This window comes from Pristis pectinata, chromosome 10, assembly GCF_009764475.1.
Source record: "Pristis pectinata isolate sPriPec2 chromosome 10, sPriPec2.1.pri, whole genome shotgun sequence".
Taxonomy (NCBI): domain Eukaryota; kingdom Metazoa; phylum Chordata; class Chondrichthyes; order Rhinopristiformes; family Pristidae; genus Pristis; species Pristis pectinata.
The window spans coordinates 96,690,381-96,712,724 of NC_067414.1; the positions used below are offsets into that span (position 1 = coordinate 96,690,381).

Below are 22,344 nucleotides of genomic sequence, written 5' to 3' on the forward strand. Positions count from 1 at the left end.
CCAACAGCAGACTCTAGAAATAGACATTAAACTCTAAATGTGTGTGTGTGTGTGTGTGTGTGTCGGGGTGTGTGTGTGTGTGGGGGTGTGCGCGCGCGCGCATGCACGCGCGCTTCTGGGAGAGTGGTGGGTTAATGACAACCAGGAGGAGGAGTAATGCATTGACTGCAGGAGCAGTAGGTGAGGGGAAAGGTATGGGATATAACACAAGACTATAGGAGGGACTAGGAACCAGATATACAACAGTGTGGAAGCTTTCAGCTCTTACACAGTTCTACCAAGATCAGGTTTCTGCAGAACTGAACCTGTCTTTACCCTCCCTAGTTATACACCCACAATAGCCAGTGACCAGAGTTACAAGAGACTGCAGATGCACCTAATAATCTGCTGGAGGAACTCAGCGGGTCAAGCAGCATCTGTGGGGTGAGAAGGAATTATTGACAGTTCAGGTTGAAACCTTGCCTCAGGACTGAGACTGGAGAGGGGAGACAACCATTACAAAGAGGTGAGGGTGAGACAGAGGCCAGAGGTGATTGGTGGACTTTGGGGGGGGGGGGGGGGGGGAGGCACTGTTAAAAGATGACAGGCAGAGCGAACCAGGTACGAGAGGGGAGGAGTGGAGTTGGGAGACATGATAGATGGAGGCAGGCAAAAACAAGAGGAAGATGGAGCCCGGAGGTGGGGAAGGTGAAGGCGGAGACAGCTGCTGGAGGGCGATAAGCAGGAACACAGGGCTGGACTGATGTGAGGAGGGTGATAGTAGGAACCATTAGGGGAGAGGTGCAGGGCAGAAGGGACCAGACCAGATGGGGGAGGGGAGGGGAGGAGAGCTGGTGGTTGAAATGTGTGGGTAGTAGGTGGATGGAATGGGGAGGGGGATAGAAATGGGTGACGGAGGGGGCAGTTGGGAAAGGGGTCAAAATGGGGGAACGGGAGGAGGACTGGAAGGAGAGAGAGGGAGAGCAGACACACACACCACTGCTCTCTCTCCCCCCTTCGGATCCTCCTCTGATCCTCCCAGTTTTGCATTTTTGTCCCCTTCCCCAACCCCTCCCCCTCCCCTACCTGGCTCAATCTGCTCATCATCCTTCAACACTCCCTCCCCACCCCCCACCACCCACCACCCACCAATCACCTCTGGCCCCTGCCTCACCCCTCCCACCTCTCCTCTTTGTAGCAGCCACCCCCACCCCACCCCCCCCCAACTCTCAGTCCTGATGCAGGGTCTCGACCCGAAATGTCGACAGTTCCTTTCCCTGCGCAGATGCTGCTTGACCCACTGGGTCTCTCCAACAGACTGTGTGTTGTGCCATTGACCAGAGCTTTGCACAGGAAAAGTATCAGCAGATGAGGAAGCAATTGAGCATTGGTGGGGGGGGGGTGAAGAGGGGGTTGGAATGGCAAAAGGGAGGTTGCTCCAGAGACACAGAAGCAAGGAGATGTCACCTGGCACGCAATCTGTCCTAGGGCACATCCTTTGATGTGAGCAATGTCACAGGAGATCCACCAGTACATAAAAATAGTTTAAAGAGCATGAAAATGACAGCTGTTATGGATAGCTCAAAGTTCACAGTTTTCACAGATTCTCTTTCCTGAAAAGCAACACAAGGACTTGCTCTGTGGGCGTGGTATCAAATCATTCTCAAGTAAAACATTTAACAAGCACATCCTTCCAGCTGACAATAGGACCAATATTTTCTACAGCTTCACAACACTCATGTGCAAACATGGTCATGAAAATGCTTTGGAATTTTTACTTAACTATAATCTTGCCACATATCAGAATGTGTCTTGCAACGGACCCCCAGAATATTTAACCTCCATGAGAAAACTGATTACCCCATGGCCTACAATTCACTGAAGTACAAGTGTCCATGTTTATGCCTTGACTAATGTAAAAAAAATTGTTCTTCGCAATTCAAAGCCCAAAAATGTTCCCTTTACACAGGGGTATAACTAAGAAGGAACTTCTTACTTATTTTCTGATATTAATATGCTATCTTTTTCACCAAGCTGGCCCACAGCTCAGCTTCCATAGCCATCTGATCGAAGGAGCGGCTGTTGATATGCTCTCTCACTCGCTCCCTCATTTGGAAGGCCGCTCTGGCTGCTTGACGGGATTCCTCGATAGTTGCTTCCTTCACCTTCAAAATTTCTTCAGTCCTCTTGTCTTTCTTCTCAATAGTTGCTTTCATTGCCTGCCGGTACAAGTCCTCCTCCTCCTCAACTCTTTTTTTGATCTGCTGGTGGATCTTCTCCTTTTCTGACCTGCTCTTCTGGGTCTGCAGGACTTTATTCTGGACGCTCTTCAACAAAGTTTTCTGGGCTTGTTCAATTTTAAGGTCAGAGATTTCAGCCAACGCTTCCTTGCGTTCTCTCTGCTCCTGCTCTAGTTTTTCGGCCTTCAGCTTGGCTTGGAGGATCTGGTTCTCTTCCCGAATTGCCTTTTCTTTCAGCATTCTCTTTCTTTCTTCCACCAGGTGTCTGTGGTTTTCCTTAAATTTTAAAAACTTCCGCTCCAGTGACATCCTCACCATCAGCTCCTCGGTTTTGGTCAGGTTGTCGATCTCATTCTTCAGGATCATGTGCTTCAGCCTCTCATGCTCGTTCTCCATCTTGATCCGGTTCTGGTTGCTCATTTCTTGCAGAAGCCGTTTCTGGGCGGCATTTGACAGCTTTGCCTGTGACGCCTGTACTTTCTGCTCCTTGCTATCCTGCTTGATGGCTTCTGCTTCTTTCCACAATTGGTTCTGTTGTGATTTACGCATTTCGGCCTCACATTTTGCTTGATCTAGTTTTTCCTTTTTCTTTATTTTCTGTTTCTCAGCGAGCATTCTCCACTTGTTTTCTTTCAAAATCACATCCTTCTCGCGGAGCTCGGCCATCTGGTTTACTTCCTGCTCTATCTTGGACTGTCTCATTTCTCGCTCCTTCTTCCACCTGTGAATACATGTCAACCATTTAACTGAAGGATTTGTATTGACATTGCACCTTTCCTATTCCAAAGTATTTTTATTAGAAAAAGTGATTACAATCAGAAGTGCTATTATCTGAGAAAGCAGCAGTTAATTAGGATACAGCAAGCTCCCACAAACACAATACATTTTATTTATAAATGTTAGCTGCTTATTTTGGCCAGAACTATGCTCCGAGTTATGCACAAGATCTTTTACATCTCTTAAGCAGATAAAGCACCAGTCCAGTATCTCACCCAAAAGGTAACTCGTAGAGCAGTACAGCACAGATACAGGTCCTTCAGCCCAACCAGTCTATGCCGACCACGGTGCCCACCCAGCTAGTCCCAATTTCCTGCATTCAGCCCATATCCCTCTAAGACCTGTCCCTCCACGTACCTATCCAAGTGCTTCTTAAATACTATTGTACCTGCCTCAACCACTTCCTCTGCCTGCTCGTTCCATATACTCACCACCCTCTGCGTGAAAAAGTTGCCCTCAGTCCCTTTTAAATCTTTGCCCTCTCACCCTGAACCTATGCCCCCTGGTTTTGGACTCCCCTACCCTGGGGAAAAGACTGTTGACATCCACCTTATCAATGCCTCTCATAATTTTAAACACTTCTATAAGGTTGTCCCTCATTCTCCTATGTACCAGATTGCACCCTCCAACACTGCAGCCACCTTCAGTATGGCACTGAAGAGTCAGTCTTTCACTATGCATTCATGCCTCTGGAGTGGTGATGCTGCTGGGCTTTTATTTTTTTCCTCTGGCTTGTCCTGTTACCTTAAACATTAGATTAAACTCACACTCATATAGTCAAAACTGTATATTATACACCAGACTGGATATTATACTCCTAATCCCCGTACAAATGCCAAGAAAAATGTGCATTTATATGGTGTCTTTCTCCTGCTTTACAGGCAACAAAATACTTACGAACATGTGGTCACCATTGCAATGTGGGAATGGAAGCAGCCAATTTGCAGACAGCAACAGCGAAACAATGAATAATGTTTAGAAGAAATGAGGGATAAAATATGAACTGGGAAACTGGGGATAACTCTCAATCTCTTCTTTGATATGATGCCATAACTGAAAGATGGCAGAGTGGTGCAGGGAGCAGAGCTGCAGCCTCCCAGAGTTCAACCCTGACCTCTGGTGCTCGCTGCAAGGAGTTGACTGCGTGGGTTCCCGCTGGGTGCTCGGTTTCCTACCACGTCCCAAAGATGTACCTGTTGTTAAGTTAATTGGCCACTGTAAATTGCCCCAGTGTGTGAGTGAGGGGTAGAATCTGAGGGGAGTTGATGGGAACATGGGGAGAATAAAATGGGTCAGGGTCGGATTGGTGTAAAAATAAGTACCTGATGGTCAGTGTGGACCTGTTACCGTGCTGCCTTTTTCTATGACTTTTTCTTGAAGAAAGCAACCCCAGTTTAATGTCATATCCAGAAGACACCATTTTTGTCAGTGCAGCACTCCCTCAGCATTGCAATGAAAGTTTCACTGCACAAAATGAAGCTAATTCTTAAACACTGTTTTTCCTTTTCAATCACTAAATTCCATGCATATCATCAGCAAAGCATGAATGCATTGAGTGATTGATTTTTACATTCTAAGCACGGAAAAAACAGATGCGTAGAATATTTTCAGGTCTCTGGTATCAACATACAACCTCAGTTACATTTTAACCATAATCTCCATTCAACCTCTTCCAACTGCTTAGCATAGGAAAACTTTATCCAGACCCCATAACCAAGGAGTATTTTTTCCTAACAATGTAGGCTGTGGCCATTTCTGTCCATCAAGTCTATGCTGGCTCTTGGAGCAATCCCACCGCCACTAATTTTCCCTGTAACCTATTCTCCCCACATTCCCACCAATTCCCTCCATTCACCTACACACGAGGTCATTTCACACCATCAGTTAACCAACCACCCTGCATGTCTTTGGAATGTGGAGGAAACTGGAGCACCTGGGGGAAACCCACACGATCACAGGGAGAACATGCAAACTCCACACGGAGAGCACTGGAGGTCAGGATCAAACCCAGTGACCGGAGCCGTGAGGCAGCAGCTCTACTAGCTGTGCCGACGTGCTGCTCATCTTCAGGATGAGAGAGAGCTTTTAAGTGGGTATTGTAAGCTGTTGTAACGCATCACATACTGGTTTAGAAGCTATTCTGGACATTGATATATCCAGGCAGTGTGCTTTTCCTTCCTCAGACATTACAACTAACTTGCTCACAGACATGCAAGCTTCACTGAACTAGGGAGGACCATTTTTATTGGGTGAACATGAACAAGATAAACTTCTGTAAAATAATTCCAAATAGGATTATAATAAGCATTGTCACAAATTTACCTCATGGTAACTCTTTATGTTAATTATTATGGTTAACATACATTGAGAGCAATAAGCAGAGGATGTCAATTTTAGTCGCTACTCAGATGTTGAGCTAAGGCTTAATCTTATCATACTAAGACTGATGGTGCCAGTTATTGAATATGTTGCTTTGGGCTGAACTCGGGAGGAGTCTAGGTCTGAAAATCAAAAAGTAAACAATGCCGGAAACAAATCAACTTGCTTTCTCCTGTTCCAGTTCTGACAAAATGTTTCTACCTGAAGCGTTAACTCTCTTGGTCTTTCCACAGACGCCGCCTTATCTGCTGAGTGTTTCCAGCATTTTCTGATTTTAACACAAGAATCTACATCTAATTTATTGTCTGCAGTGGATTAACTGATTTGCTGCCACCTACAAACAACTTTATGGTGCCTTGTCACTATCAAGCCGAGAAGCAAAGTGCGGCCACTTCCAGAATTGAGCTGGCCACAGACCGAGGTGAACCAGACACTTGACAGCAAAGGATGGGCTGGTGGAGGTGGCCCAGAGCGCGTGTAAAACGAGGTGGGACAAGGAGGACTGGATCAGAGATCTAATCAGAGAGCAAAAGTCCAAAGGTGAAAATTGAGATTCGGAGCACCACGGGTCATGAAGGATTTGCAACAAAGCATTTTTCCACTGTATGTATTTCCATGGTTCAATCATAAATCTGACAGTTAATTAGAGCTGTAGAGCTCTACAGCACAGAAAACAGGCCATAGAACCATACAGCACAAAACAGGCCCTTCGGCCCACCATGTCGTGCTGTCCATCAAACTACCCTCACACTATCTAACCCTTTCCTCCCACATATCCCTCTCTCTCACATTCCTCCATGTGCCTATCCAACAAACTCTTGAACCTGTCCAATGTATCTGCCTTCGGCCCAACTCGCCCATGCCAACCAGGTTGCCTAACTGAGCTAGTCCTGTTTGCCCGCGTTTGGCCCGCATCCCTCTAAACCTTTCTTTTCCACGTACCTGTCCAATAAACGTCGTAATTGCATCACCCTCCGTGTGGAAAAAAGTTGCCCCTCAGGTCCCTTTTAAATCTTTCCCCTCTCACTTTAAACATATGCCCTCTAATTTTGGACTCCCCTACCCCGGGGGAAAAGACTCTGGCTTATTCACCTTATCTATGCCCTCATGATTTTTTTTAACTTTTATAAGATCACTCTTCAGCATCCTCCAGGGAAAAAACTCCTAGCTTATCCAGCCTCTCCTTATAACTTAAACCCTCAAGGCCAGGTAATGTCCTCATAAATCATTTTGCACCCTTTCCGGTTTAAGCAGAGCGACCAGAACTGTGCGCAGTACTCCAAATGTGGCCTTATCAACACCTTGTACACAATTGGACACAATTGCATGCATATACATAACTCCTAAAATAACCAAGTAATCACCTTCCCTGATTTTTACTAGTACTGTGCAAGATGCCTTTGAGCCTTTTGGCTTGCTTATGCAGGAAACACTAGACTAAGATTCTTCCTCTGTAATGCAATAAACGTCCAGAACTCATCTAAGAACTTGATACTCATTTTCCCAGCCTTTATTTTTCTATTCTTTGGAAGATTAAGGCTTTATGTATATTGGTATTTTCCCTCACTCACCCTATCCTGAACGTTGGCAGGCTATCTGAGTAGGGCAAGGGAGAGTTAATCTGATCTTTTCCATCTCAACACACCCTGTGCTTGGGACAATGATTATATTGTGCATAGTTATGATTCCCATTTTATGAGGAGGATATGAGAACGCCAGAGACATTTTTTTAAAAAGTTATAGGAATGACACCCAAATCAGAAGATTATACTGTTCAGGAAAGATCAAGCAGGTGGGGGCACATGTACAGAATGCTTAAATATTGGCAACCATAAACACAGAGCAATCACTAACAAATCCAAAGTTTAGGAAAACATCTGTTTTTAAAGTGCAGTGAGAATACAGAACTTATTTCCATGTGAAGCATTTGAGCTTCACAGCACAGATGCATTTAAGAAGAACCCTAAATCTTAGAGTCATAGAGCTCTACAGCATGGAACTCAGGCCCTTTGGCCCAACTCATCCATGCTAACCAATATGACTAACTGAGCTAGTCCTGTTTGGCCGCGTTTGGCCCACATCCAACTAAACCTTTCCTCTCCATGTACCTGTCCAAATGTCTTCTGGATGTCGTAATTGTACCCACCTCCACCACTTCCTCTGGCAGCTCGTTCCATATACTCACCACCCTCTGGGTGAAAAAGTTGCCCCTCAGGTCACTTTTAAATCTTTCCCCTCGCATTTTAAACCTATGCTCTCTAGTTTTAGACACTCTTACCCTGGGGAAAAACTGTGGCTATTCAGCTGATCTTTGCCCCTTGTGATTTTATAAACCTCTATAAGGTCACCCCTCTGCCTCCTATGCTCCAAGGAATAAAGCCCAAGCCTGTCCAGCCTCTCATTATAACACAAACTTATCAAAGGAACAAAGAAATCGAATCCTGTTAACAGAGTAAGGTGAGAGGAGGCTTGTTGGAGCACGAGCACTGCCACGGTCCTGTTAATAACATAAACTGACGGATAGGCTACATGGGCCTTTGGGCTTACTTCATCAGGCAACAACGTCATGGCTTTCACCTTCACTTTCCTACCTGATTGTCCTACTCCCCTGGGTTCCAAACATCTTTTGTAGAGAGAGAGGGAGAGGGAGAGGGACACAGACAGACAGACAGACAGAGAGAGAGAGACAGAGAGAGAGAGAGAGAGAGACAGAGAGACCGACCCATTGAGTCCATGCTGCCTCATTGGAGTGAAATTCAGTCAGTTAATCTCTTTCCTTAAATATCCAATTCTCTTTAAAAGCTCCAATAAATCTTGTCCCACCACCCTTCCAGGCAGCAATTTCCAAGTCATAAATACATACTGTCTTAAGAAAACCCTCAATTTTCTCTCCACACACAGCATGTGATGCCTGCCCATCATTTAGAATCTGTTAACTTAAAGTAAAGCAAGCTTTTTCACTAATCAAAAAGATGCAGATGCTGGAAGTCTGAAATAAAAACAGTAAATGCTAGAAGTACTCAGCAGGTCAGGCAGCATCTGTGTATAGAGACACAGAGTTAACATTTCAGCACAATAAACTATCATCAGAACCAGGAAAAGCCGTAAAACAAGCACATTTTAAGTTGTGGAGCGGTCGGGGTGGAGAGTGCAACTCATCAAACCCTGGAAATGTACTGAAGGAAAACTGTGAAACCCTCATTCAAAATGGGTGGGAGGCACAAAACAGGCCTCCAAATTAGGCCGGTTAGCCTGATGTAAACTCGTTAGAAAAATGTTAGAAACAATTACTGAGGTAAAAGCTGAACATTTGGAAAGTCATAATCTGATCGGCAGGATCAGTATGGCCCTAGGAAGGGCAAGAGTCCCCTGAGAAAGTATTAGTTTGAGTGGATACGGGGGAATTGTTAGGTACAAGGGACTTGAACTTTCAAAAGGTATTTGACAAGATGCCAAACATAAGGTGACGTTACAAGAGCTCATGATGTTGGGGGTAATGCACCAGCACATACAGAAATGGCTAAACAGCAGGAAGCTGCAAGTAGGAATAAGGAGGTAATTTTTAGGTTAGCAACTTGTAATCAGTGGGTGCTGCAGGGGTCAGTGCTGGACCACACCAATTTACAGTATATGAATGATTTAGTATATTGCTTTCCTTCCTCTGTCACCAGGTTTGTGAATGACACAAAAGTAGGGGAAAGGCAAGCTGTGAGGAGGATACAAACAGTGTCGAGAGTAATGTTGATAGATTAAATGAGTGGGCAAAATGTTGGTAAATGGACTACAATGTGGGGAAATGTGTTCACTTTGAAAGGAAGAATGATGAAACAGATTATCTAAACTGAGAAAGACAGCAGAAGGCTGGGACACAGAAGGGATTTGGATGCCATCACACATGAAACACAAAGATGGCAAAGAGCGAGTGCAGTGAGTAATCAGGAAGGCTAATGGAATGCTCATTTTTACTTCAAAGGGGTTGGAGTATAAAAGTAGGGAAGTCTTACTGTAACTGTACAAGGCATTAGTGAGACTACATCCTGAGTACTGTCACAGTTTGGGTCCTCTTTTAATTTTTTTCACTTCATCATATTGTCTACCAATATCAGTAGTTGAGCTAACTAGCCAAAGTCTGTGCTACACATCCCATACGGAAGCTGCACATACCACGTGACAAATGTTGACCACCAGTAACTCACCCTAGTGTGTAAAAACTCAGAATGCATCCTTCTTCTTAGGTGATCCCTTGTGATTTAAAATAGGCTGTCTCCACTAGAGTTTGGATTGCTGTACAATCTTCCTGTCGTTTGCACTAAGCCACCAAATGCTGCTGGAGAGATTCAAAGTACTTGGTGTGTTCCCAAATGTCCCTCCATTACTTTGAGTCATTTTGAGCCAGTGATTTCCCCAAGTCAGTTGCCTAGAGAACCTTTGAGGATGTCCTTCAAGTGATTTCTCTGTCCTCCTGGAAGTTGCCTGCCTCGAGTGGAGCATTTGTTTCAGAAGTTTAGTGTCAGTGAATGATACGACCAACCCGAGGAGGTTGGAACGTTAGCCTGGGAATGAATGCCGACATTGGCTCATCTCGCCAAATTTAGAGGGGAGAGATGCACCTGGTGATTAAGTAGTTTGAGGTCCCTACCATAAGTTGCCAGTGTCCATTACACACACAGGAGGGCAGGGTCTTGCTACTCAGTAGATCATGAGCTCCGTATGTCAGGCTGTGTTTGAGATCTTGTTCTTTGGGTTTTATTCTTTGGAGTTTAGAAGAATGAGAGGTGATCGTATTGAAGCATAAGATTACAGGGGATTGTCAGAGCAGATTCTGATGTTGCCCTAATCACCTAGAACCAGGAAGCACAGATTTCAGAAAAATAGGGGTCATTCACGTAAGACAGAGATGAGGAGGAATATCTTCTCTCAGTGGGTATGTGAATCTATTGAATTCTCCACCTTAGAGGCATTGAATATATTCAGGCAGAGATTGACAGACACTTAAACTACAAGGAAGTCAGTGGGGAAAGAGAGTGATGTTGTGTGGAGGCCGCTCCTCCCCCCCCCCTCAGTCAGTTGTATGATGCACTGGCAGTTTTGAATTTGTCATCAAGATCTGGTATTGGTATTCGTATTACCAATCCGTTGCCTGAGAGTTGAATCTCAAGCTGAGGAAACACATCCAGGTTGTTCAATGTTTATGTGTTGGGGCAGGGTGGTGGTGGGACCTTTAATATTGCATGGTCAGGGCAGATTGGTAAACATACTTAAGGTCAAGGTGGTCATGTACAGATGCAGCTCCCTAGACTTAATTTTTTGGATGGTGTGGGTCACTCCGCTGTGACCCTCAATGGATGGAATGCACATTCTGGGAGGAGCTCGAGCCACTGGGAGGCAACACTTGAGGATTCTTGCTACAAACTATCCACAAGACAGACAGCAGGGACCCTTTCTGTAATTATCACAATCAGACCCATCTCCTTCTTGAAAAATTATGATTACAGCATTCCTGAGGTTCCTAGCAAGCTTCCCAGATGAGGTCATAAATTTGCACCAGAATTCTTTCTCCTCCACGTTTTCACAAGATCACAAGGGAGCAGAAGCAGGCCATTCGGCCCATCAAGTCTGCTCCAAGGAAAGGGAAATAGAATGGGGAATGGGGGAAGAAGAAAAAAAAACTATTCTAATCCCAATTACCGACCTTATCCCCATATCCCTTGATATCCTGACTATTTAGATATCTATCTCCTCCTTGAACGTTTGGTCCTTCAAAGGGGATTTTGTCCACTCTACATTGTTTTTCAGCTGCTAGATTGGTCCATATAACCTCAGCAGACTCAGATAGTGCTGAGAATACTGTCTAGAACACTCACCTCAAAAGACAGACTTTACTGAGGAAATCTAGTGAAACATTTGTTCATGTGGATGGCAAACCATCACGCTTTCATTGAAGAGGCCTAGAAGATCCACTTTCCTTGACTATCCACTTTTCCCAATGGTGCTGGATAATCAGACTATAATGTTGTCGGCTTGTATTTGGATCTCCTGTGCTCATTCCACTCACCACCAGCATCGTTGGTCGCTAGTTTTTGCTGAACCTCAGCCTTTCATGGTGCCAGTAGATTTGTTTTTTTGCCCTTTGAGTGGTGATGGTATTTCCAGTTTAAAAACACTTTGCCCTTGAAGTCAATGCGACAGACAGGCATTAGATCGATTCCTACGATGAAGGTTGTCCAATGAGAAGAGGTTGAATAAGATTGGCCTCTACACCCAGGCATTTGGAAGAATGAGGGGTGACCTCAGTGTAATGTACAAGATTCTGAGAAGAATTGTCGGGGTAGAGACCATGGCTGTTTATTCTAGCTGGAGACTCTAGAACCACGGGCATGGTCTCAGGATAAGGGGTGGTCATTTAGGCCTGAGATGAGTAGAAATCCCTTTATGTAGATAGAGAAATGCAAATCTTTGGAACTCTCTCCTCCAGAGAAACTATGGATGCCCATCCATTGAATATATACCAGGCTGACAGTTTGAACACTTAAGGAATTAGAGGATATGGGAAATTGGGCAGAAACGTGGACAAGGTCAGCAATATTGCCAATTTATGCTTCCATTCCTTAACTTATTTTTGTACTGCAACAGCAATGTACTACCACCCTTTCAGATCACTTTTACCTGCCCAAAGTAACACTTAAAAAGACGACTGATGGATCTCTTTGAAAACCTACTCCTTATCAGTTTATGAATATGAAGGTTTCAGGATTTCTGGCAGCCACCGGGAAATCTTCACAAATTCCAGTCTTTCGCTCTGACATCTAAATATCTAGAACTTAATTAAAAAAACACCTACTCTTTAAAAGCTTACGTCAAAACTTTAAAGTTATCTGTATAATATATTCTGCCAAAACATCAGATCCTTTTCATTTTATAGAATTTAAAAGTCATTAAAATATCAATTATCTTCTAGTATTAATTAATCAACTGAATTACCAAGATCTAAAGTCCCCCTTCACAATTTCTTAAAGCTTTTCTGCTTAACCTTACAGAGAAACCTTCATCAAAATTTTAAATATTTTCCTCAAAATTCAGTCCAGTATAAAAAGAACTGTAGAACATTCTCATGTGGGGCATACTGCTCCTGATTTTAGGTTATTTCAGTTTTTCAAAAATATAAGGTGATTGTTTCAGAAGGATCATAACCATCACAAAACAATCCCTTCCCAATAACTATATTTAATTGATTTTATACCAACATGAAGACAGCATGTTTCTAAGGACTGTTTTATTCTATTTTTCCTCATCTCCTGGCTCTGTGGTTCTCAGGCAGTGGTGTGGTTGAGTCACCAAAGCTGACCCAATAAGAATTGGCAGGTTAAGATACGTTAATTGGAGCCCTGTGGGCTGCATTGGATACTCTGTTGGATTACATGTTGGATGATTAAAGCTCAGATTTCTCTTTTAATTGGATTACGCACCTTGGTGTACGTGCTTGGCAATCAGTCGTGTTTACATGCCCCAGAGGCCATAAGTGAACAAAGAGAACGAGGAAACGTATATCCTGTTTCATAGCACCTGTGCACCTCAAATACACAAAGCAATCACTTGTCAGTGCCAGAGATCAGTCTGGATAAGGGAAGCCTTCAATCCATCCAGCTCAGAAGCTACAACACTCCTCCCAATGACATCATCTGACAGCCTGTCGAATAACGCCACACTCTCCTGCTTTCACCCTCCTACCCAAAAGATGTTTCAAAAGAATAATTGTTTAAACTGGTTCACAGCATTGGTTTTTTTCCCAGTTTACTAGGACCCAACTTCCTTTGTCCTACATTCACACTTTGTTTTTTTTATGTAAATACAGTTATTCCATATGTACTCGTTAGAAATAACAATGCTAAAACACAAATCAGGCAGCATGTGTGCAGAGGGAAAGATAAGTTTAATGCTTCAGTTCGTTGACCTTTGGGCAGAAGCCCTTTTGTTTTCCTCCTATCAAAGTTTCTCCAGACTCGGTCTTGCTCTGAACTATGTGCAGTTCCAATGTTCCTGAAGCAGCTGCATAAATCTGGCTGCATATCTTCACATTTCCTAAGTGGTGCAGAAGTTGAGGAAAGTTGGAAGCCCAGCCTGACTGAACATTTTAGTTAAAAATCTTGTCATATTTAAGACTCTGCAATTTCATTCAACGATAAATATCCTGAGACAAAGCTTTCACTACAGGTAGGCTAAAATTTCAGTGAAATATGATTGTGAAATCCTCAGGCATGAAACTTGAAATTCTGCAATTTTTTTAAAAGTAGGGTAATGATTAGTCTAAAAGATTGTCTTACCATGTCCTCCAACTAACCTTTGACATGACAAAAGGTCACTGCTCTGAGGCCATTCTTGTGTTTCCCTCCCCACCGACACTGCCTGGATGGGGTATTTCCAAACGTCTTTATTGCGAAACTTGGCTCGCGTCAACAGTACGAACACAACACTAAAGTCAAGTAGTATTGGTTACAGACTCTCACCAGGCATGGGAAAAGAGGGAGTAAGTTGGAGATGAATTAAAGGATCTCATATAATACATGTTGTGAGTTTGATCATATATTGTGTGGAATGACGTGTGGCCCCAGAACTGGAATTTTGCCTAAGAATTCTAGCTGTAAGTGAAACAAAGACTAAGATTTATCCCCATGCACTAATTAACAGCATTGGAGAATGATCTATTGGCATACTCTAAAGCAGGCCTAGTCACACAGCATGGAAACAGACCCTTTATCCCATGCCAATCATCTAGAACCGATCTACATCAACCCCATCTACCAGCTCTTGGTTCCATTTGTATTTTTCCTACACTAACAGGCCTGGTGACAAATGCAGAACCCTTTCTAACACCCATCGCTAAATACTAAAAGGAAAGATTTAATATGGTCACCTGCCAATACTTTTGATTAAGCCTTTCTGCCTTTCAGTCTCCTTCTTCATTTGTGCTAGTCTTTCTGCTCGCTTCAGTTTGTCCCAGAACTGCTGAGCTTTGAGACTCTGCTCCAGCCTCTCCTGTTCTTCCTGATGTTTAACCAGCATTAAAGCAGCGATCTTTCGATCACGTTCAGGAATGCTACATTGGATTCCCTCGGATCTCACTGACCAGCTTGTCCAGTTTCCTTGCTGTGGCAGGGGGACTGCCTTAAATCACCGAGGCTGGTGTTCTTTTGAAAATACCCAACCACACTGGTGTCCTTTGAATCTTTCCTCTTCAGCTGAGCAGATGCTTGCCTATCCTCTGGCTGTTTACTTCCTTCTCTTGAAGCAGCCCAACAGATGATGTGCTCTTATCATCTGCCAGAGGAACGTTTTGAAGAACTCTGTCCTTCATGGAGAGCATCCAAAACATAGCTGTTGGGGAACCAGATTCACTTGTAGATCTCCGAGCATCAATTTTCACAAAAGTTGGCATGGGTGTTCTACCGAGCTTTTTCTTCCTCAATAATGCGCTCCCTCTCTTCTCTGCACTCTGTAAGTTAACAGTAAATCACATTAGCATCAGACTGGAGATCAGCAGGTCAGTATTGTGCAAAAGGAGCATGTCAAAGATGTGGCACATTTCATGATCAAAACAATTCTCATCCTCCTGCAAGTGAAAAACAAATCTCCTCAGGATGAGTGAACAAACAATTTGCATCTATATAGCACATTGCGTGATTTCACAAGTTGCTTTGCAGCCAATCAATACTTCAATGTTGACTCTATTGTAAATGCAGTGCACCTAAGAGGCACATGAACAGGCAGGGAATGGAGGGCCACAGACCACATACAGGCAGATTCAATTGGTTTGGCATCATGGTCAGTGCAGACATGGTGGGCCGAAGGGCCTGTGCCTCTGCTGTTCATTCTCTTTTGTGCAGAGTGGATGACTCACATTTTTCCACGTTATATTTCATATGCACATTCTCACCCACTCACTCAGCCTGTCTGTATCTCCGTGAAGCCCCTTTACATTCCTCCTCTGAATTGTCAATCACACCCAGTTTGGTATCATCAGCAAATGTGGAAATATGACATTTGGTCCTGTTAGCCATATTGATTGTAAATGGCTGGGTCCAGCAGCGATCCTAGCAGTACCCCACTAGCTACAGCTTGCCAAAGAATCAGTTTATTCCTGCTCTTTACTTTCTGGTTGATCATCAGATCTCAATTCAGATCAGAATATTATCCACAATTCCGTGTGTTCTAACTCTGCATGGGACCTTAACAAAACTCTTCCAAAAATCCAAAATACACTAAATCCACACCTTCCCCCTCCACCCCCCCCCCCACCCTTAACTACCATACGGGTCACTTCCTCAAAGAACTCTAACAGATGAATAAAACCACGTTTGATTATCATAAATCCATGGTGACTCTGCTCAGTCCTATTATTCTTTCCACGGTGTTTGGTTATTGTATCCTTCACTACAGATTCCAGCTTTAGCCCTTCTGCCAACATTAGGCTAATGGTATTTCCCCATTTCCCCTCTCCTTCCTTTCTAAAGCAGTGAGGTCACATCTTCTACCCATTACTCCACAGGAACAATTCCAAACTGCACTGAGCTTTGAAGGATGAGAGCCGGAACATCTCAGCTCCTCTTCGAATAATGCTGTATTTCATTCATCAACCCCAGAGGCCAGGCTGCACCTCAATTTGATGCCTTGCCTAAAAGCCGACACTTCCAACAGTACAACACTCTCTGAAAACAGTACTGAAACACTAACCTATGATGAAATAAGACAAAGTTAGCATGGTTTTGTTAAGGTGAGATCTTGCCTGACAAATCTGCTAGAATTCTTTGAGGAGGTAACAAGCAGGTTAGACAAAGGAGAGTCAGTGGACATTATATACTTGGATTTTCAGAAGGCCTTTTGACAAGGTGCTGCACATGTGGCCACTAACAAGATAAGAGCCCATGGTGTTAAGATAAGATTTCTTATTAGTCACATGTACACCGAAACACACAGTGAAACGCATCTTTTGCGTAGAGTTATCTGGGGGCAGCCCACAAGTGTCGCCACACTTCCGGCGCCAACATAGCATGCCCACAACTTCCTAACCTGTACGTCTGGAATGTGGGAGGAAACCAGAGCACCTGGAAGAAACCTATGCAGACACGGGGAGAACATACAAATTCCTTACAGACAGTGGCCGGAATTGAACCCGGGTCGCTGGCACTGTAATAGCGTTACGCTAACCGCGACACTACCATGCCTGCAAGGTACTAGAAGATTGGCTAACTGATAGAAGTCCAAGAGTGGGGATAAAGGGGTCCTTTCCAGGATGGCTGCTGGTGACCAGTGGAGTTCCGCAGGGGACAGTGCTGGGACCACAACTTTTCATATTATACACTAATAATCTGGATGAAGGAACTGATGGCATTGTGGCCAAGTTTGCAGATGATACAAAGATAGGTGGAGGAATGGGTAGTGTTGCAGAGACAGGGAGTCTGCAGAAGCACTTGGACAGGTTTGGAGAGTGGGCAAAAGTGGCAGGTGGCATACAGTCTAGGGAAGTGTGGGGTTCTGCACTTTGATAGGAAGAATAAAGGTGTAGACTTTTTTCTAAATGGGGAGGAATTTCAGAAATTGGAGGTACGAAGGGACTTGGGAGTCCTAGTCAGGATTCCCTCAAGGTTAACTTGCAGGTTGAGTTGGTAGTAAGGGAGGCAAATGCAATGTTAGCATTCATTGCTGAGGGTTATAAGGCGTTGGTCAGACCACATTTGGAATAATCGTGAGCAATTTTGGGCCCTCTATCTAAGGAAGGATGTGCTGGTCCTGGAGAGGATCCAGAGGAGAATGATCCCAGGAATGAAAGGCTTAATGTACGAGGAGAATTTGATGTCTCTGGACCTGTACTCGATGGAGTTTAGAAGGATGAGGGGGATCTCATTGAAACCTACCGAATACTGAAAGGCCTGGATAGAGTGGACGTGGAGAGGATGTTTCCATCAGTGGGAGAGTCTAGAATCCGAGGGCACAGCCTCAGAATAAAGGGATGTCCCTTTAGAAATGAGATGAGGACAAATTTCTTCAGCCAGAGGCTGGTGAATCTGTGGAATTTTGTTGCCACAGAGGGCTGTGGAGGCCACGTCATTGGGTGTATTTAAGGCAGAGATTGATAGGTTCTTGATTGATAAGGGGTTAAGGGTTACGGGGAGAAGGCAGGAGAATGGAGTTAAAAATAAATCAGCCACGAATGAATGGCAGACGCAATGGCTGAATGGCCTAATTCTGCTCCTATATCTATGGCTGGCCTGGCCTGGCCTGGAAGTTGAACCCAGGAACTGCTACTCAGGAGTGAGAATTCTATGGCTGAGACATGACTGTCATTAACCAGAACTCATTCATAATAATTTTTTCCTAATATCTGACTCTCCTATTAGACCAGGAAGACTTGGTCCTGTTAGCCAAATTGATATTGATTGTGAATAGCACCCTCTGCCTCATACCACCAAGCCAATTTTGTATCCAATTGGCCAGCTCACCCTGGATCTCATGTCCTTACCTTTCCAAATGCAAATCAATCCTGTCCCTTGGAATCCCTTCCTATAACCTTCTTACGGACCAGTGAGCCTTGCATCAGTGTAAGTTCTCTGGATTGTCTCTGCTGCCCTTCTTAAATAAAGGCACAATGTTAGCTATCATCCAGTCTTCCAGTACCTCATCTTTGGCGAATGAAAATAGAAAATTCTCTGCCAGGGCCCCAGCAATCTTCTTCCTTGCTTCCTGTAACATCCTAGGATACACCTGGTCAGGTCCCAGAGATTTATCCACCTTTATGCATTTCAGGACCTTCAACACCTTCTTGACATTGTTGATACGTAACAGAATGTCACTGCTCCCTCCCCTGAACTCACTAGCTGCCACACCCTTCTCCACCATAAATACAGGCGAGAAGAGGTGCATCGGGAACACCACCGTCTGCAGGCTCCCCTCCAAGTCACATAGCATCCTGGTCTGTAAGTATGCTCCCAGTCCTTCATAGGCACCGAAATTCCCCTCCTAATTGTGGGAGCACCTGCATCAGAAGGATTATAGAGGGTCAAGGTGGAGGCTCACCATCACCTACTCAAGGCCAATAGGAGACAGTCAACAAATGCTGACCTTGCCAGTGAAGCCCAGATCTCTAAAATTAAATAAATAGGAAAATGACATATTTAGTAACTGGTCAATACTTTTTGAAATATTGTTGAAACACTAGACTGGCATCAAACTAACATTTGGCATAGATAGATCTATTGCCTCATAGCTCCAACTATCTAGGTTCAATCCCGATCTCCGGCGCTGTCTGTGTGGAGTTTGCATGTCATCGCTGTGACCGCGTGGGTTTCCTCCCACATCCCAAAGACGTGAGTGTTGGTAGGTTAATTGGCCGCTGTAAGTTGCCTGCATTCTGTAGGTAAGTGGTAGAATCTGGAGGTATTGATGGGAATTAGAGCGGCACAGCAGGCTCATGGTCTGATTACAATGGTTACAGTGTGCACTACAACTCACCAAGTCTTCTTTGATGACACCTGCCAAACTCACAACCTGTGTCACCAGGACAAGGGTAGCAGGCACACGTGAACAAGTTCCTCCAAGTCCCACTTCAATTCACACAGCATTCCGCTTTGGAAACACTGACACTGCTTTTTCATCCATGGGTCAATATTCCACTTGACAACAGTTGGAAACCTGCACCAAAGAGCCCACAAAATGGCAGCTCACCACCACCTCCCATGATCTCCTTCTCAGGGATCAGCATTAAATGATCTCCTTGCCAGGGACATCAATGTCCTCTAAGTAAATATCCCAACAACAAACCTACATCAGTACCATTTAGGCAAGAAATTCTGGATCAGAACAACTCACTGCCTCAGTTACCTTTTGTCCTTTTGCAAATCACCTGCAATATATGTTCTCTTTTTATCAAATCACACACCATTGCAAAAAGCTGGACGTTTTGCTCAATGCACAGTTGATCATGATCCTGAACACTTTATTAAAGCACCTTCTCCACACTAAGAACAAGAGTTTTCAGCCTCTAACATGTTAAAACGCTCAAAGCACTTCTCAGGTGAAACCTCAGTCCTGACCAACACCACAACAAAACTGTAATCTTATTGAGGAGCTTGCACAAAGCTACAAAAGCTACACCCACGCAGTTTCTAAACCACAAAACAAGATTACAATGACTCGGGGCAGCATTGGCTGGAAATGCACGTACACAACTCCTGAAGAAGGAAACATTTCTAGTGCAACTCTTGTGAAAAGCAGACCTCTCTCTCCTTCAGATACTAACTGAAATATTCTTTATTTCCCCGTTCCCAAATAGTGCTTGAATTTCACCCCCCCACCTCCATTTAGTAGTTAATTCTTCAAGGAACTGTTGTTACTTTACATTTCCTTTAGTAGTTGCTAAAGGCAGTCCCTACAGGTGGATCCAAGGGAGCACAGAAAACTTTACCTGGTGAGCCAGATGCCAAACCATCTAGATTTCCGTATGGTTGGATAGTGGATTATCAGTTTTATTGTAATGGTTGTGAGAAGAGACCAGAATTGGAGGAATGAAAGTCCGAGTGTAGTACTGAAGGAGATTAGAGATAAGAGGGAACATGACAGCGGAGGGGTTTTGAAGGCCTGCATGAGAAATTTAATGTCAAGACATTGCCACAGCTCAGTGACCATAGAGACATAAGAAATTCTGCAGATGCTGGAATCTGGAGCAATACAGAAAAAGTGCTGGAGGAACTCAGCAGGTTGGGTAGGCATCTGTGAAGGGAAATAAACAGTCGATGTTTCGGGCTGAGACCCTTCATCGGGACAGGAAAGGAAGAAGGCAGAAGCCAGAATAAGAAGGTGGGGAGGGACACACTATCAAAGTTGTAAAAGACTTGCTAGCAACACCAATACTCCACAAAGGAATTTTAAATATTACAGCATTTAAAGCACAAATATTCTGTCAAAGTTAAGTAATTTTCATGTCAGAGAGAGTTAAAATATACAAATTAAGTGAGCTACTATAATACAACATATTCCAAATTTCTCTCCACCACCTCGTGGAACATGCACCACTCCCCAGATACCACAGCCTATCCATATTTTCAACCGCCCTCCTACCCTTTCATCCAAACATCCCTTCCACCCCTTCATCCCCATACCTATCCCTCCCATTTACATCTCTTTCACAATAACCACCTTCATTCCCTCCAATCTCCCATCACACCCTACATCATTTTCACCCCCACTAACCCAATCCACTACCACACATCCTTACTCAACTTTCACACCCCAAAATCCCCCTGCCCCCTTCCACACATGCCCCCTCCCCACCCCCATTCTATCACCTCCCGCACCTGCTCTCCCTCCACACCCACACTGCTTTCCCTCAAATCCATCCACCCTACCCTCTAAACTCCCCTGCCACTGCCCCATCACACAGCCCTACTCTGACCCGCCCACACACCAACCCCTCCTCACCCTCCCGCCACACACCCTGCCTCTCCGTCCGCCAAGCCCATCCCCCAACTCACCCGAGCCCTGCCCCTCCCTCACCCAGAGCCCTTCCATCCAGCCAGCCCCTTCCACTCTCCAGCCCTGCCCCTCCCTTCCCACTCCCTGAACGTGCCCCTCCCTCTGACGACACCCTCCCTACCCTCCAGCTGGACCCGCCGCTCCCCCTCTTGGATCCGCCCCTCCCCTGTCTCACACTAGTCCCCGGGCCCCGCCCCCACCAACCCGCCCCCTCACCTCCCAGCCCCGCCCCCCTTCCATCTCCCGGTTGGGCCCTCCCCGGCACCGCCCCTCTTCCATCAGCCCCGCCCCTTCACCCACGCCCCGCCCCTCCCCTTCACCCATGCCCCGCCTCCTCATCCTCCGGCCCCGCCCCCAAGGCCCCGCCCCTCACCCACCGGCCCCGCCCCACACCCACTGACACCGCCCCTCATCCACTGGCCCCGGCCCCACCCCTTCACCCACGCTCTGCCCCTCCCCCGGACCCTCCCTACTGGGCCCCGCCCCTCCCCCTCACCCACGCCAACGCCCCTCACCGGACCCTCCCCCTACTGGCCCCCGCCCCTCACCCACCGGACCCGTCCCTCCCGGCCCCGCCCCCTCCTGGCCCCGCCCCACCCCGGCCCCCGCCCCCCTCACCTCTCAGCCAGCGCCTGCGCTCCCCGCTCCTGCTCCCGGCAGCGGCGCTGGAGGCTGCGCAGCGGCTGCTTGCGGGTGCTCGCGGGGCCCAGTGTGGCGAGCGGCGCGCGGAGCAGCTGCACGGGCCGCAGCCACCCGGCGCAGCGCACGCCTCCAGCGAGCGCGGGCTCGTCAGCACGTAGCGGCTGCCGCGCGCCGCCCGCGGGCTCTCGAAGTTGCCGAGGTCGAGGTGAGGCAGCGGCGGCGACTCGGCCTCGGCCACGGCCTGCATCGCGCCCTGAGGTAACCTCCGTCCGTCCAACGGTCGCCGGCGGCCGGGGAGGTGGCGAGGGCGCGGGCGCCGTCGTTAAGCGCCGATTATTTCGTCAACTCGCCGCTATTTTTCCCCCGGCGGGTGACGCTTTCTGGTGACCATTGGTGATGGGGGAGGCTTCGGTTAGCCGACGAGCCGAGAAGCGGCTCAAGTGCGGCGATTACTGGGGGGAAGAGGGTGGGGTGCCGCTTGGCAGCGTCGCCCACCGGTCGGAGGACCGCTGGTGCTGCCATTGGCTGTCCCGCTGGTGGCGGTGCGTCTGCACCCGGGGGAGGGAGGGGGGAGGGGAGAGGGAGGGAGGGGGAGAGGGGGGAGGGGAGAGGGAGGGAGGGGGGGAGAGAGGGAGGGAGGGGGGAGAGAGGGGCAGGGGAGGGGGGGGAGGGGGATGGAGGGGGGGAGGGGAGGGAGGGGGGGGGAGGGGAGGGGGGGAGGGAGGGAGGGGGGGGAGGGGGGAGGGGAGGGAGGGGGGGGGAGGGGGGGAGGGGAGGGAGGGGGGGGAGGGGGGAGGAGGGAGGG

General features: G+C 46.4%; 1 protein-coding gene across 2 annotated transcripts; it reads right to left on the minus strand.

Annotated features, from left to right (window-relative positions):
- Positions 1–1,224: 1,224 nt before the first annotated feature.
- On the minus strand, positions 1,225–21,605 carry LOC127574784 (coiled-coil domain-containing protein 177-like). 2 transcript variants are annotated; one of them, XM_052024125.1, is made up of 3 exons: positions 21,516–21,605; positions 14,287–14,865; positions 1,225–2,940 (listed from the first exon to the last, which is right to left on the minus strand). In XM_052024125.1, the coding sequence occupies exons 2-3, from the start codon at positions 14,433–14,435 to the stop codon at positions 1,989–1,991; spliced, it is 1,101 nt and encodes a 366-aa protein (XP_051880085.1). In that variant the 5' UTR covers positions 14,436–14,865; positions 21,516–21,605; the 3' UTR covers positions 1,225–1,988. The 2 variants fall into 2 exon arrangements, with proteins under 2 accessions (XP_051880085.1, XP_051880086.1); XM_052024126.1 differs by lacking the exon at positions 21,516–21,605 and adding an exon at positions 17,890–17,975.
- Positions 21,606–22,344: the final 739 nt, after the last annotated feature.

Bases quoted from the DNA above. Each gene is read 5' to 3' on its own strand.
- LOC127574784 (XM_052024125.1), bottom strand. From the start codon at position 14,435: ATGCTGGTTAAACATCAGGAAGAACAGGAGAGGCTGGAGCAGAGTCTC. The intron at 2,941-14,286 runs GTGACCATATTA...ATGTATTCACAG, and splicing joins TTAATCAAAAGTATTGGCAG to GTGGAAGAAGGAGCGAGAAA.